The 15,123-nt window shown below is 31.5% G+C and overlaps 1 protein-coding gene across 1 annotated transcript; it reads left to right on the top strand.

Annotated features, from left to right (window-relative positions):
- The first annotated feature begins 341 nt into the window (after positions 1-341).
- On the top strand, positions 342-14,819 carry LOC126827306 (copine-8). Its single transcript, XM_050556578.2, has 20 exons — positions 342-449; positions 1,282-1,328; positions 2,319-2,422; positions 2,650-2,689; positions 3,166-3,236; positions 3,842-3,873; positions 4,196-4,224; positions 4,404-4,507; positions 5,133-5,237; positions 5,538-5,579; positions 6,323-6,398; positions 6,685-6,738; positions 7,186-7,247; positions 7,665-7,817; positions 8,485-8,560; positions 9,833-9,960; positions 11,184-11,289; positions 11,464-11,521; positions 12,203-12,276; positions 13,015-14,819. Coding segments are annotated over exons 1-20 (1,566 nt in total). The 5' UTR covers positions 342-448; the 3' UTR covers positions 13,219-14,819.
- The last annotated feature ends 304 nt before the right edge of the window (positions 14,820-15,123 follow it).

The raw sequence follows: 15,123 nt of genomic DNA on the forward strand, positions 1-15,123 counted from the left end.
AATTGAAACAGAGAAAAAAAAAATGACTGTAAGGAGCCATTGAGAAATGCTTACATGTATATTGGATATAATTTTAGTTTAGTGTTTGTAAAAATGATAGTCACTGTCGGCTTTGCAGATATTTTTCCGGTGACTCCTTTGAAGCTTATACTGTCAGTTCATACATATACTTACAAACTGTTTAGAATCATTTGGTAACTATTCCGTTTTTTTTTTGGGGGGGGGGGGGGGTTGAGCCAAAAAGACACACCTGATTATAGTGTTTGTTGTTCTGGTTGTGTGTAGTTATATATAGCATTCATATTTTGACTAGCTTCCACAGTTTGATTTCACCAGTAAACATTTTCATATCAACTTTTATATTTAGTTTGCTATTTATTTATCCTCCTCTTATTTCTTTTTGTTTAGAAAGCTGATTGATGCAGACACATTTTCTAAATCTGATCCAAGTAAGTTTTAGCTAACTCCCAATCAAACTACAAACTCATGATCAATGAAATGAAATGAATTCCAACTGTCAATAATTTGTTTATGTACACGGCACTGTGTACACAGGACCTTGGTTTTTTACCCCATCCAAATGACTAGGCAGCTGTCCTCGATGGGCCCTCCGATCTGGACGACTGATAAAGGGAGACCACACTATCAAATCCAGACAAATTTTCTCGGCTAGCACCGGGATCAAAAACGAGACCTCTGAGCCAGCGAACCAGTGTCTTTCTCGCTGAGCTACTACAGCTCCACAAGATCATTATTAACAGGAGATGAAAACTCACCACTTTTATACAACTCTGAATGTAACAACATTCATGGCAATAATATTAAGACTGATGTTTTCACGATCAAGTAAACGCACCATAGATCAATTCTCTCAAACACAAAAAAATTAATTTTGATAAAATGAAAATGCTCAAAATAATGATTGTATGGTGCACTGCATGAGGTTTAAAATGTGGCTTTTAAAAAAACCTAGGATTAGTACAACTCCTACACTTTGTAAAAGATGCAATCATATGCCAAGGTTGATATCAATAACCCATCATTGCATTAATTCAGGAAGGTATGAGTACCAGAGCCATGGCCTAAAGATCTTGGTGCCAATCAGTATCACACTAGTATCCTGAGACTGGCTGATTGTTTCTAGTAGGGGTCCGTTAAAGATTGGTCTGGAAGGCCTAGACAAGACAGGCCTGTTAACCGACAACATCTGCAGGATTGCATGCTGCCAGGTTTATTTCTGTTACATATACATATATCTAGTGGTATTGTTATATATTTCAGTGTGTGTATTGTTTGTACAAGATCATGTAAATAGAGGCTGGAAGGAAGTAAGTTATATTTTATATTTCCATTTAAAGATACATTATGTAAGATTTAGATAAAGAACTAGCCATTCTTGCTATAATAGTTCGAAAGAAGATGATGTAAAATGAATAATTTGAAAATTTCATTCAAATTACTCTATATTAGCCTTTGAAGGTTTGAAAGACGTGTGCAATAATTTCAACCACCGTACTGGTTGATCGAAGCTTAGTATTGGTCCTCCATATTTGATTAAATCAAAGTATCGCTGAACCATTCTAATCTTTTTAATATCGGAGAAATCTGATGCCATCGAGAGTTGATTAAGGCCTGGATCAGTTAATAAATGTCTAATTAATACTTTAGAAAACATTTCAGGCCTAAAGAAAGACCTGCAATAGGCAGATTAAGCTCTTGCATAATGCATGTTTAAGCAAAATTAGGAAAGGTTTAAGTTAGCAAGGATGGGGTGGAGATGGTGAAATATCGAAATTAATATCAGATTAACTTTCAATTTATACAGAGAGTGTTTAAGTTTATAAGACAAAGAAGTCTATTGATTTTCAACGATTTCTCATAATTACTGACAGAGTTATGGCCCTTGATTACTTTGAAAAATCATGTGAATGCTCACTCTACAGGCTAAATTTTTTTTCTCCTAATGTCTGATTCACCTTAAAATTATACACAGTGTTTAGGGTCATGAGAAGAAGAATTCTATTGATTTTCAACCCTTTAGTGCTTTGTAAATGTTTTCATTACTGACAAAAGAAAATATATGCGACAACCCTTGTCTGCCCTGATGACTTAGCTGCTGTGGACATGTTTCATTGCCTGGCAACCTATCTTTTAAATACTAAATTACAAAAATATTAGCACCAGGATGTGCATCACATATTATTAAACTCCCATGTGATGCTTTACAATGAATGGTAATGATTTGTGTGTTCAAATTGGAAAATTGATACTCTGAATATGATTTGATGAATATTGACTTTTGAATTCCTATTTTAAAGTTTGGTAGAACTGAAATTATATGGAATAATCTCAATCCAGATTTTGTTCAAAAATTTGTTATGAAATATCGATTTGAAGAACTACAGAAATTGAAATTTGAAATGTGAGTTTTACTGTTTTTAACTTTTTGTACTTTTATATTTATGAAAATGTGAGTAAATACAAATGTTTTGTCATTTGTGAGATAATTGAGCTTTGGGATTTTTTGATATATTGCTATCTACTCTGCAACAAGACTACTAATTTCAATTTCATGATAAGACAAGCAATACGATTTGTTTACTTTGTGTGTTGACATTTTATCCTACTACATGTATTTTTACCCTTCAGATATGATGTAGATTGTAAAAGTCCAGATTTAAGTAAACATGTAAGTATTGATATCATTCAAAATAAATAAGAAAGCAATAGGTACATGGTAATATGTGAAGCTTTTGTGTTTTATTGTGTAAATTTCCAGCGGATAAATGAGCGTATAGCTCTTACTCCATATTATCATATTCAACATTAAAAACTGGAATTAGATTCAGTATTGTTAGTTTATTTCAATCAATATTGATGTTGTTATCTTACCGTGAAAATATGGGCTCCTGATATGCAATATTTAAAACACAATATAGATTTTAAAATCAAAAAATATGTCACAAGTCTGTGCAGAAGTAATTAAAAATAGCTGATCCACAAACGATAAAAAGGAAAAGATAAACTTGTAAGTAGACTGAACTAACCATATATCAGTTCATATACATTTATATAGTACATTAATATGTGGTTTTCACCCTTTGCATCTCTATCATTTGCCATCAAATTTGTGTAACATTATCCAACTGAATGTTTTAATTTCAGGATTTTCTGGGTAGTACCGAATGCACATTAGGAGAAATAATCACTTCAAACAAAATAGCTAAAAGATTAGCGTAAGTTTTATCTGTACAAATCAGAATGGGTTTGACCTAGCTGGTTTGGCAGCTATCAATTTTTCTGCTAACACGGTTCTTGGCATGCCTCATTATAAAAATGAACACCTGAAAATCTAATTTTTGAACCATTATTAGATTATGGCTATGGGTATGTGTGTGAAATAGGTTTATTTAAAGTCCATTGCCACTGAAGTGATATTTAATATGGACATGTAGTGGAATACCGCGTTTTATCAGTGAAATAAAAGTGTTATTCCATTGGCAAAGTAGTTCATGTTGTTTTTACCTAAAATGATTGTAAAATCATAAAATAAATAGAACATTTGTCGTTTTGTCGTGAATAACATACTTTATTTCATCTCTAAGCAAGGAAACGTTTATATTTTCACTCATGCTACTTATTCGTGAAAATATAAGTTTTCTTGCTTCTCGATGAAATAAAATATGTTATTCACTCTAAAACGACAAATATCCTCTATATTTTGTCCGGTCTGCAGTCTAGTCACAATTTCTTTTAACAGTCTAAAGTTTAATTTTTGTGATTGTTTATTCATTGTTTCTGATACTGAATGGCTTCTATTGTTTTGTTATTGTTTTTTCAGTGGTCCAAAGAAAGACAGTGGTTCAATAATAAGTAAGTTTAGATTTACAATATGGATATTGGTGATTTCAACAAATCAGTATTCACTTGAAAATAGTTAAGGATCTTAACTAAGGTGTTTTCTTCACATTGTACAGTGTGGACATGTATTGTCATCATCAGTTTGTCTTGTAAATGCTCTATATACTACCATAAAGTTAAAGGTTACATGAAAAGATCAATTTATTTTATCAAATTTGTATTCATTCTGGTGTTTTACTGAGAAATAAAACATATGCTTATGAAAAGCCATTAGTTTTGATTAAATTAATATATGTATGAAAAGTATTATACATATCAATTTTATATTTTCCAGTTAATGCTGAAGAACAAAGTAGTTGTAAGGTAAGTTAACAATTGAATATGATTTATGACGTCCATCATTAATCAGTTTAATTAAAATCACCTACTAATCTCACAATATCGTCAAATTTTCAAAATGTATATTTTGATATTATGTCATCAAGTCGTTGTTTATTTAGATGTCACAATATCTAGTAAGTTCTGTTTTGTTTTAATTATAGGAGAGGGTGACATTACATTTTTGTGGACACAAATTAGATAAAAAAGATTTCTTTGGTAAATCTGACCCCTTTTTGTCCATCTATAGAGTCAACGAAGATCAAAGGTATTTTCTCATTTTAATTTAATATTTAATAAATGATCAAATACAAATTAGTGAGTCCCGGTTGATAGAGTGTAATTTTTTTTTTTTAGTTTTTCTCTATTAGTAATTTAAAACACAATCCGATTAAAACACAGATCCTATTTCGTTTCATTTTTTATAGTTCAAAATTTGTCTGTACTACACTAGGATCTGGAAGAATTGTTATATAACCTGTGTTCTGGATGGCATGAGGAATTTGCCTATGAAACCATCTGTTATGGCAACTTCTTGGCATGCGCTGCACGGAACTGTGGGTAAACCGCTAGAAGCGTCAACGCTGATTGATTAATCAGTATCTGACGTCATAGGGTCAAAAGCCGTTCGTATGACCCCTGACGCGACCTCCAGTACAACTGGTCAGATCTTCATGTAGTGTAGGCCATCGAAAAAATGAAACGAAATATAGATCTGTATTTTAATCAGATTGTTTAAAACATAAATATGAAATATTTACTTCTTCTAATAATTATCAGCTTGTCTGAAAAACCCAAGTTTTCTGTACAGCAGCAAATCACATGTGAAGCATAACTCAATATTCTGAAAATTCTAAGAATAACCATTCTCATGCATATTCATTTTTTTGTAGCTTTACACTAGTTCACAGAACAGAAGTTATAAAGAAAACATTAGATCCCACGTGGAAACCATTTTCTATACCTGTTCGATCTCTGTGTAATGGTGACTATGATAGGTAAGACCAGTTGTTCTTTTCTTACTATCTAAAATAGACATTGTTGGGACAGGATTTCATTACTTCATTTAGACATGAACATGGTATATCAGGAGCCAAGTAATTGTATAAAATTTTTGTAAGTGTTGAGAACAAAATGGACTTTATTATTATTACTATGCATGATAATGAACCAGAAAACCCAAACAAAATGGACTTTATTATTATTACTATGCATGATAATGAACCAGAAAACCCAAACCTACTCATCTCATACCGTATCTTCTATGATGTAAATATAAGTAATATATTTATTTATAGGGTATTAAAGTTTGAATGTTATGACTGGGATGCTGATGGAGGGTAAGTATAATATTAATATCATGACCTTGATTAGTCTGTTGATCAAATGTAGCGATAATCAAGCCTATCTGAAGATTTCCAAGTATTTTCTGTATTGTGTGATTAATTCGTATAACCGTAATCTGAACATTACTGAAGTCATCCTAAAATGAAATATCATTACGCCAAGATGAACACCCGAAAAAAATAATATGGAACGGTGTAATTTTAATTAATTAAATTGTTAAAGGTTGACCACATGACAAAGTTGCTGGGCAACCATTGTTTCCATGATTGTTTGACAAGAGTTCAAATTTCGATTTGGGGGGTTGGATGGCTGAATGGTTAGCGTGCGCGCGCTGTATCATAAAGTCTGTCATTGAGTCGACTGGCGTGGTTTCGAATCCCCGGTTGTACGTGACAAGGAGTAGGGTCGCCTGTCCAACCTCGTGGATTTTCTTCGAGTCCTCCGGTTTCCTCCCACTGCTAAAGACCCCTACGCGCAAGCGAATTATTGAAATAAAATTTTTTTTAAAAAATATGTTAGTCCCGAAATGACCTAGTTTGTGTCGAGTGGACGTTAAACCCCATTTCTCTCTCTCTCTCTCAAATTTCGATTTAGCGCACTGGCAACCTGATTTTTAACACAAGGATTTCTTAGATTTAAAAATATTTAAAACAAATATTAAAATTTACAAGTGAAAAGCTAACTACATTTGATATATTTAAGAGCTGTATAAATATTTTACGTTATTATTTTTCAGTCATGATTTCATTGGTGAATTTAAAACAAATCTAAGAGAACTTTCAAGAGGACCATCTGAACGAAACAAATATGAGGTACTGAATATATATGGAATATATAAAATAAAAATACTTCTTCAAGCTTTATGAAATATACAATAAATGAAAAATTATAAACCACATTTTAAAAAATCCCAACATATCCTTTTGGAATTTAATTCTTGTGTGTATCAATAATACTCGTGCATTATACATTTTATTTGTTTTATTATTTCTGTTAATCTTCTATCTGATTACCTAAAATTATAATTCAACCATTTATGACCAGAAGAAAATTAAAATCACAATTTCAACATTGCTCCTGGCTTTTTTTTTTGTTTAGTGTATAAATCCTAAGAAAGCAGCTAAGAAACAAAAATATAAAAATTCTGGAGTGGTAAGTTAATTTCTAATATATGTAACTTGTGGTATTTATATCAATCAATCCATGTAATTTATTTGTTCTATTATTTAGCACAAGTAATATAGCATATCAGTGATGGGGCAAGCTTTATCTAAGATTTTGTTTTAGTAAGATTATGGGAATGTTGGCTTGTTGACTAATTTTTGGTTAACTGTGTTGACAGTCGAATATAAAAACATAAAATCTGTTTTTCCAAACCCTGGCTTTATCTATTGATATAAAATTTTCATCCTGCAAATCATATCAATATAAAATATCCTGTAGAATCGAACATTTAATTTGTGTATGCAAATCATAGAGGGTTGGTCTTTTCAAGTTTTCAATCAATTTGTAATTCTGATGTACATACACATTCTTCAAGTTTCTTTAATTCAATTTTAAATTCTATATAAAATTTTGTTTGTTCTTTTTTTCTTCTAGATTGAAATGATAAGTTGCAAAATAGAGCAAGTTTTTACATTTTTGGATTATGTTCGAGGAGGGTAAATAGAAATATATTATTTAATCCCTAAAAACTAAAATATTAATCAATTTCACTAGCTGTAAATTATATGAGCCAATATGTGCACAAAAGATTTCATGACAATAGGTATTGTGGTAAGTGTATGTGGCTTTTGTCATCAATAGCGACACAGTGGTCAGGAGCATTCTGTTGTCATAGTATATTTATAGAACCGGCGTTGGCTCTCATATTTCTGAAAGAAACGATAGATATCTGCATAAATTAAATTTATTTTACATGTTTATTTTTCACACCTCTACTGAAAATCAGATTGGATTCATCTATCAGAGGATCACTGGGATGTTTACATTCACTTAATAATATTATGGATGAAATATTTCATTGTGCAATGTAGTGTAAACAACCTGAACTAACACAAATACATTATATTTTTCAGTACTGGAATACACTGTACATTTGGTATAGATTTCACAGCATCTAACGGAGATCCTAAAGATTCTGGTTCTTTACATTATATGAGTCAATTTAATCCAAGTCAGTATGGTTTAGCGATCAAAGCAGTTGGTGATATCATAAAAGATTATGATACGTAAGTTTTGCTTTATTTGGAATAAAATAAAACTAGATACATCCTAATGGAGCTAAATCGCTTACATTTGGGACCTAGAAATTGACCCAAATGGGTCGCAACGCATATAATAATGTAATCTGATTGTATATAAACTTATTTACATTCAATTGTTTCCATTTTGACTATAATTTCAAATCAGTTATGTCCAGCAAAATACTGCATAAGTCTCAACAGAATACCAATTTCTAGCGTCTGGTTATTCAAGTCTATTGCGCATGCTCTCCAGATATGATATGGCGTCACCATTTGACATAGTTGTTGAATATGTCTAGCCTCGTTCTTTCTGGTCACTTGTTACAAATGACGCTGAAAGACACTATGGTACACGATTCGTGTACAAATGCTAAAATGTTTATTTTGTCTTAAATATTGGATATCAGAAGCCTACCTTTTCCCGGTAAGATTACAGCATCAATGTTAATTTGAATTGACAAATAATTAGTGCTTTCAAAGTGTAAGACTTTGGCTGATATTGAGTTAGAGACTTAGCTACTTTAATATTTTAACTCAATGAGGGAAAATCGTATTCTTTTGATGGGTACCATATTGCCAAGAGGTTCTTCTGATCTATGATGAGTTGTTATTTGAATATGTTATACCTATAATCAATATTTTATTATTTCAGCCATCAGATGTTTCCAGCATTGGGTTTTGGAGCCCGTCTGCCACCAGATGGTGTTGTATCCCATGAATTTGCACTGGTAATTTAAATGTAGATTTTTAGAAACTATTCATAACATTTTAGTTTTTTTTAGTATACAGTGGTATTTGCTTCACATGGCTAAAAAAAAAATAGATTTGTACATTTAAAGCAGGCCTATAGTATCATTAGAAAACTGCCATTGTCTACTCTTACATCGATTTCCAACTGTCAGGATCGTTTATGTGCTTGGAAGCTGATGATCAGTTGAAACTTTGATATTGAAAGCAGGGTTCTTAATCCATTTTGAAATAAATGGGCCAGAATTGGGTCAATTGAGGTCCCATGGGAAATAGATTAATTATAAGCTTACATTCCCTTTAACATAACTAGACTTCAACAAAAATAATTCTTGGTAATTTGTTATGGAGAATGTCGTATTTTAATGTATGTTATTACCACAAAAATAAAAACAGGTACACCTTTATAAAATTTCCCATATTTAATTCATGTCAGTAATATTCCAGAATAAAAGGTTTTATTCATTCGTCGATGAAAGACAAATGGCACAATTTTCACGTGACAACGATAATTGAAATTGCTTTAAAAGAAATTCCGTACGATTATGATATAACCTTCAATAAAAACGACAATATTTTTAAAATTAAGCCTTTGTAAGAATGTGTATAAAATAAAAAATCATAACGGTAAACGCTACTTAAAACTAGTTTATTAGCCTAATTCCAACCGATCTGTCACATGCCATTGGAATTCAGCATTGGAGATTCTATCAGGAAAATATATTATTAGACGGTTTCTCGGTTTGCTTGGTGTTCTATAAGGGGTTATATTCAATGAAGATTTAAATTTACCTAATAACTGGTCACATCAATGTATGATCCAGTTATTATTTTAATATCTACCGGTACCTGGAATTCATATGGAGCGTGGAAGACGCTTGATTGGCAAACCATGCTGAGGTCGTCTTCTTTCGCCACATGGGTTATTTTTACTGAAGCAGCTTACTGAACCTGTTATGAATAATCAGCAAGCCTGTTTTGTTTTTTACCGGATTATCAAAATTACCGTTAAATGTGCTCATTAGGCTACTCGGATTATGAACCACATGGCCGATTCTCACTAAGGTACGATCTTTTGTTGTAGCCGACAAGCAAGTTGATTGACTTCTTAATTAACAAGTAATAATTAACCCATTGTTATTTATGAAACCACAGCCGATTATTTAAAGGTTTATTGGCCTCATTAAATCTATCAATTTAAAATATTAAAGACTTGTGTTATTTTATCTGTTTTATAAATTTGTATTTTTCAGAACGGTAATCCTGCCAACCCATATTGTCATGGTATTGATGGTGTACTACAGGCCTATCAACGAACATTAACCAGTGTTCAACTTTATGGACCAACTAATTTTGCTCCCTGCATAAATCATGTAGCAAAGTATGTACATTTAGAATACACTAATTAAGACCATTAAAAAATACTGGTTCTCATATACCCTCACATCATTTAAAAGGGACTGCATGCTCTGTTTTTATTTTAAAAAAAACTCATTGATTGACACACTTTTATATTTCCCCTTGTTACAGGAATTAACTCCATAAAAAAATTTGAATGAAACTGGAAGTGTACCCTAGGCTCAGTCAAATTGTCAACCCTGATAAGTGTTATGGACAGTTACAGAGAGAGAGAGAAATGAGATTTAACGTCCACTTGACATAAACTAGTTCATTTTGGGACTAACGTGGTTCAATTTTATTTCAATAATTTGCTTGCGCATAGGGTTCTTTAGCAGTGGGAGGAAACCGGAGAAAACCCACGAGGTTGGACCCTACTCCTTGTCAAGTACAACCGGGGAATCAAAACCACGCCAACCCCCCTTATTGACAGTTACAAATGATACTTGATAATCATATATTTCTTAAAAACAACATGAGATAAGATAAAGTGTCTTGAAATGTGTTTTTTGTGATAAGTCAGATGATTAGTCACATTATGCTTGGATGAAGTTATAACACAAAAAATAAAAACCTTTATTCCACATGAGATATTTGGGAAGGATTTTCTGAAAATCAGAATATTTTTTTGTGCATGGACTAATATTAATTGTTTTCTGTTACTTAAACACACATTATACAAGAGCAAAATCTGTCTATTGCAGGTCTTTCTTTAGATCTGAAATGTAATCTAAATTATTAATCAGACATTAATTAACTTATACGACTTTAGTAATGATGATCGAGGCTAGCCTAAAATTCTAAAGCTAATATCTCCGTTCAGAGTGGAGCAATTTGACTGAAATTTTCAATATATTCTATTTACATAATTTTTTTTTTTTAACTATTATAGCAAGAACTATCAACTCTTTATCTATTATCTCAAAATGTCCCTTTAATATTTCATCCCAGAAAACCAAAATTCATTCTGTGCTCTTCAAAACATTTTAAGGATTTTATAAAGCTGCATGTTATGCATTTTGAGACAAAGCTAAATATGGTTAATTTTATGCTTAGCTGAGTTTTGATTGTTTTACCCATGTGTATCTCATTCAGTCAATTCTCAAAAACTTATTTATTAATAGTGTAATACCAGTGTCGCATCTTGTTCTTTCCTTAAACTATTGTATAATACACTATAAAACCAATAATTGTACTTTATTAAAGGTTTGCAAGAACAGCAGCTGTTAATGGTAATGATTATTTTATTTTGTTAATTGTAACAGATGGTATCATAACTGATATGCCACAAACCTGTGAAGCTATTGTACAGGTAGGTTTTTTTTTAGTTGTTCATTTTTGAAAACAATTTTTGTTATTCCTTCTGTTTGAAATGAAATTGTATATGATGTCTGTTAGTCCTCATGTAGTAGTGACTGTGATGGATAAAAACTGCTACTCTTTAAAATGATATACAATGTTTCATGCTTGAATTTATATTTTCCAGGCTGCTAAGTTACCTATGTCCATTATTATAATTGGTGTAGGAGATGCTGATTTTGGAGGTAAGATATATATATTTATCTGCCATAAACATAGGAGTACTTTATCTACTTTAATCTATATAATAATATATACATGTATATAGCAAATATTACATGACAGGGAAATTTATATATAAAATTATATACAAGCCTGTACCACCTGTAACTATAAAATCTTTTGATGGACATCTTTTTGATGTTATTGTCTTAAAATCAGGAGATTATTTACGGTTTTTATATTGGTTTTGTATTCTTTATTAAAATGTTAACAATTGAATTGAATACATTCTAGCGTGGAGTCGTGAAACAATTCAGATATTGTTTAAAAATTGTAAATGATGATCAGTGGCCTCCAATTGGTTTAAGTTTTCTTACGATTGTTTCATGCAGTGCTATTATTGTTTTGGTTTTCAGTTTCTTGAAAGGACTACAATGATTGCTTTACAATGTTTGTTTTTGTATATAAGCTTTATTTTAAAGATACATGCCACATCTTTCACATATTTCTCCAAAAGGTGAAAAATATGTACTATAATCTTGTTAGATGTAAAAATAACTTCATGAAGATGGTAATAGAATTGTTATTATTCTATTTGTCTGAGACATTATAGAAAATCAATAGAAACCTAACGTAAACCTTAAATGGCCATAACTAAGTTAGAATGGATTGAATTTTATAGTGTTTTGACTTGTTTGTTTCAGCAATGGAGGTATTAGATGGTGATGAAATAAGATTATCATCTAAAGGTGTTTATGCTGAAAGAGATATAGTACAGGTAACTTTTAAAGTTATTTCCAACCACTTCATAAGGATATGTATCTAAGTTGTTTATAAAAATGCATTATCAGGGTAGTTATTAGTTATTTCCAATAAAAATATGGCAATTTTGATATATATACACAGTAGTGATACTCTATCTTACTAGAAAAATACTGGATTTCCTGAAAAAGACTGATGGGTCACGCATGGGACAAAAATGTATGGGTATTATGAACTGGCAGTCCATTTGCTTGTTGTCAGTTAGAGTAATGTAGCATGTGCAGGAAGTGCTTTGTGTGTTGATCAAATGTCTAACAGTTGTGAAAACAGTCAGATACTTAAACTACAACAGACTCTGTGATTAAATGTCGGAAAAAGAAATGGGCAGAGGATAGTCAAAGAATTTACTTAGGCTTCGATATTTATGGTAAATAGACATTGATGCAAGACAAATACAAGCTGAAAATGGAACCTCCCTTCGATTGACTGGTTTTCGCGATAGTCAAGTCACACAACAATCAAGACTGCTAAAAATAGACTATTTCCTTGCGATGAAATGTTTTGAAAAAGATTTAAAGCCAACTTTTGATAGATAAATTGATTTGAATATGTTTTTTTTCTCCAAATATTTTATTAGATCAAATAATTTGTACCTAGAAGGTCTTTTTAAAAGTTGGTTAAGGATTAGAATGCTTGTTTTTATTGAAAATCGTTTTAATATGTGGAACTGTATAGTATTCTAATTATTTTACAGTTTGTTCCAATGAGAGAGTTTATGGGTCGAGGTGGACAAGATAGATCACAGATACAGTCACGTTTAGCACAATCTGTGCTTGAGGAAATACCAGATCAGTTTCTATCGTATATGCACAAAAGATCAATAAAACCACATCCACCTGTTCAAAGACATTTATCCATTTCTTCCTTAGATTCCTTACCAAACTCTGAACGAGGATAAAGAAACTTAGTAATTGAGGAGTAGAATTAAACTGCAATGGATGAATCTAGTGATTTCCATTTTTTCCCGATTCTGTACTTAAGCTGAACTCAAAACTACTTACATACTTATTATTTTAGAGTGGAGGGCGGGGAGGAGGTAGGGAACAAAAAAGAAAGGTATGCCCCTGGTAGTTGGAATTTGAATAAGAGTAGGCGGAACCCCCCCCCCCCCATTGCACTTATAACTATAGATATGAAATACACCATAATATGTTAATCTCAAAATGAACAAAGTATTGTGTTCACAAGACTTTAATTCCCTTTCCATCTATTAGATTTTGAAGATTTATTAGTGAAGCAAAGATATGAAGATGCCAGCTGCAGAAATAGGAATCGGTCATTCACAACAATAATTATTTTACTGATTTTTTAGCTTTTAGAATATTTAATAATGTGACTTGATATTTTTTTATAAAAGCAGTATAAATGAACAATTATCTGTGAAGATGACACTAACCAGCAATGCCACTTGTGAAATTGTTCAAATAAAACATACAAGAAGATCATCCCCTATTCGTTACAGAGAGTAAGTAAACACTACCTCATGTATGATACCCAGCACTACTTGCAGCTAATTGGATTTAATCAAAGTGAAAGTGTCCCATGGATCCAATAAGTATTTTGGATCACTTGCTATATGATTCTTTGATTTTTTTATATGATTCTGTTCACTTTTATTCATCAATATGGTGCTACTTTAAAATTTTAGTAGATTTGTTTTTAAGTGATCATTCCATTTACAAGCATAATATTTCAAGGGATCCCTTCTTTAAAATGTATGTTTTTTTTATAATGAATAAAATAAGAATATATTTTAGATTACATTATAATTCATATTGATTTTTTTACGCCCACATTTTCATGTGGATGTATTATGCCGTCGCCCCTCTCTGTTCAGACGTCCGTTCACATTTTGTTTGTGGACACTCTGAGTCAATTTTTGTCCGATTTTGACGCAATCGTATTTTTAGCTTGTGGAGCCTCTAGAGGTCATAATTTTTATCCAATTCTGATGAAACTTAAAACATGTTTATACATGTATCTCAAAGATCTAGGTTCCTTTCGATACTGGTGCAGTATTTTATTTGATTTTAAAAACCCTTCAAATATATCACTGTTACACCATATTTTCGTGAAAATGTGACTTAGGCTGTCTCCCCTTTACGCAAATAGTATAATAAGCATGTAATAATAAATACCAAGTTTGTGTACCCTCTATTTTTATCTGATTTTGATGGAACTTAAAATATATGTTTATAATATGAACTTTATATCCCAAAGATATTGATGCATATCGGACCGTAACATCCTGCCTGATTGTACAAAAATTCACCTCTTTACATGTTCTCTGTCCATCTCTTGCAAAATGTGGGCATATCTTGCATGGCAAGTACTTGTATATTTAACTTTGACGTCAATTTATAAATAATCTAAGGTAAATATTGTGGCTACATTTTTTGTGTTCTGTACATGATTGTTGGATCATCTGCAGTCTAAGGGTAAACTGATCTCCATTTTTTCCCCATTTCAAATTTAATATATATATATATATATATATATATATATATATATATATATATATGGGCTCATGATTAGAACTAAAAAACTATGATGGAAACTATCTTGAGCTTAGTGTTCATGGATAACTCCTGTAATGTCCTAGTTGGTATTGGGTGGATATTAAGACCCATAACTCTGTCTGTATCATCTGTAAGTGCATATTTTGGGTATTGTTTAAAGTGACTGGAGCTTGCTTGGGGTCTGGATTGGAGAGATTCTTTTTGAGGATTAGCACAGAATGTAGGCACAGTTGATATTAATGTTACTTTTTTTGCTTTTTTTAATGTAAATATATAATACATGT

Source organism: Patella vulgata, chromosome 7, assembly GCF_932274485.2.
Source record: "Patella vulgata chromosome 7, xgPatVulg1.2, whole genome shotgun sequence".
NCBI classification, from domain to species: domain Eukaryota; kingdom Metazoa; phylum Mollusca; class Gastropoda; family Patellidae; genus Patella; species Patella vulgata.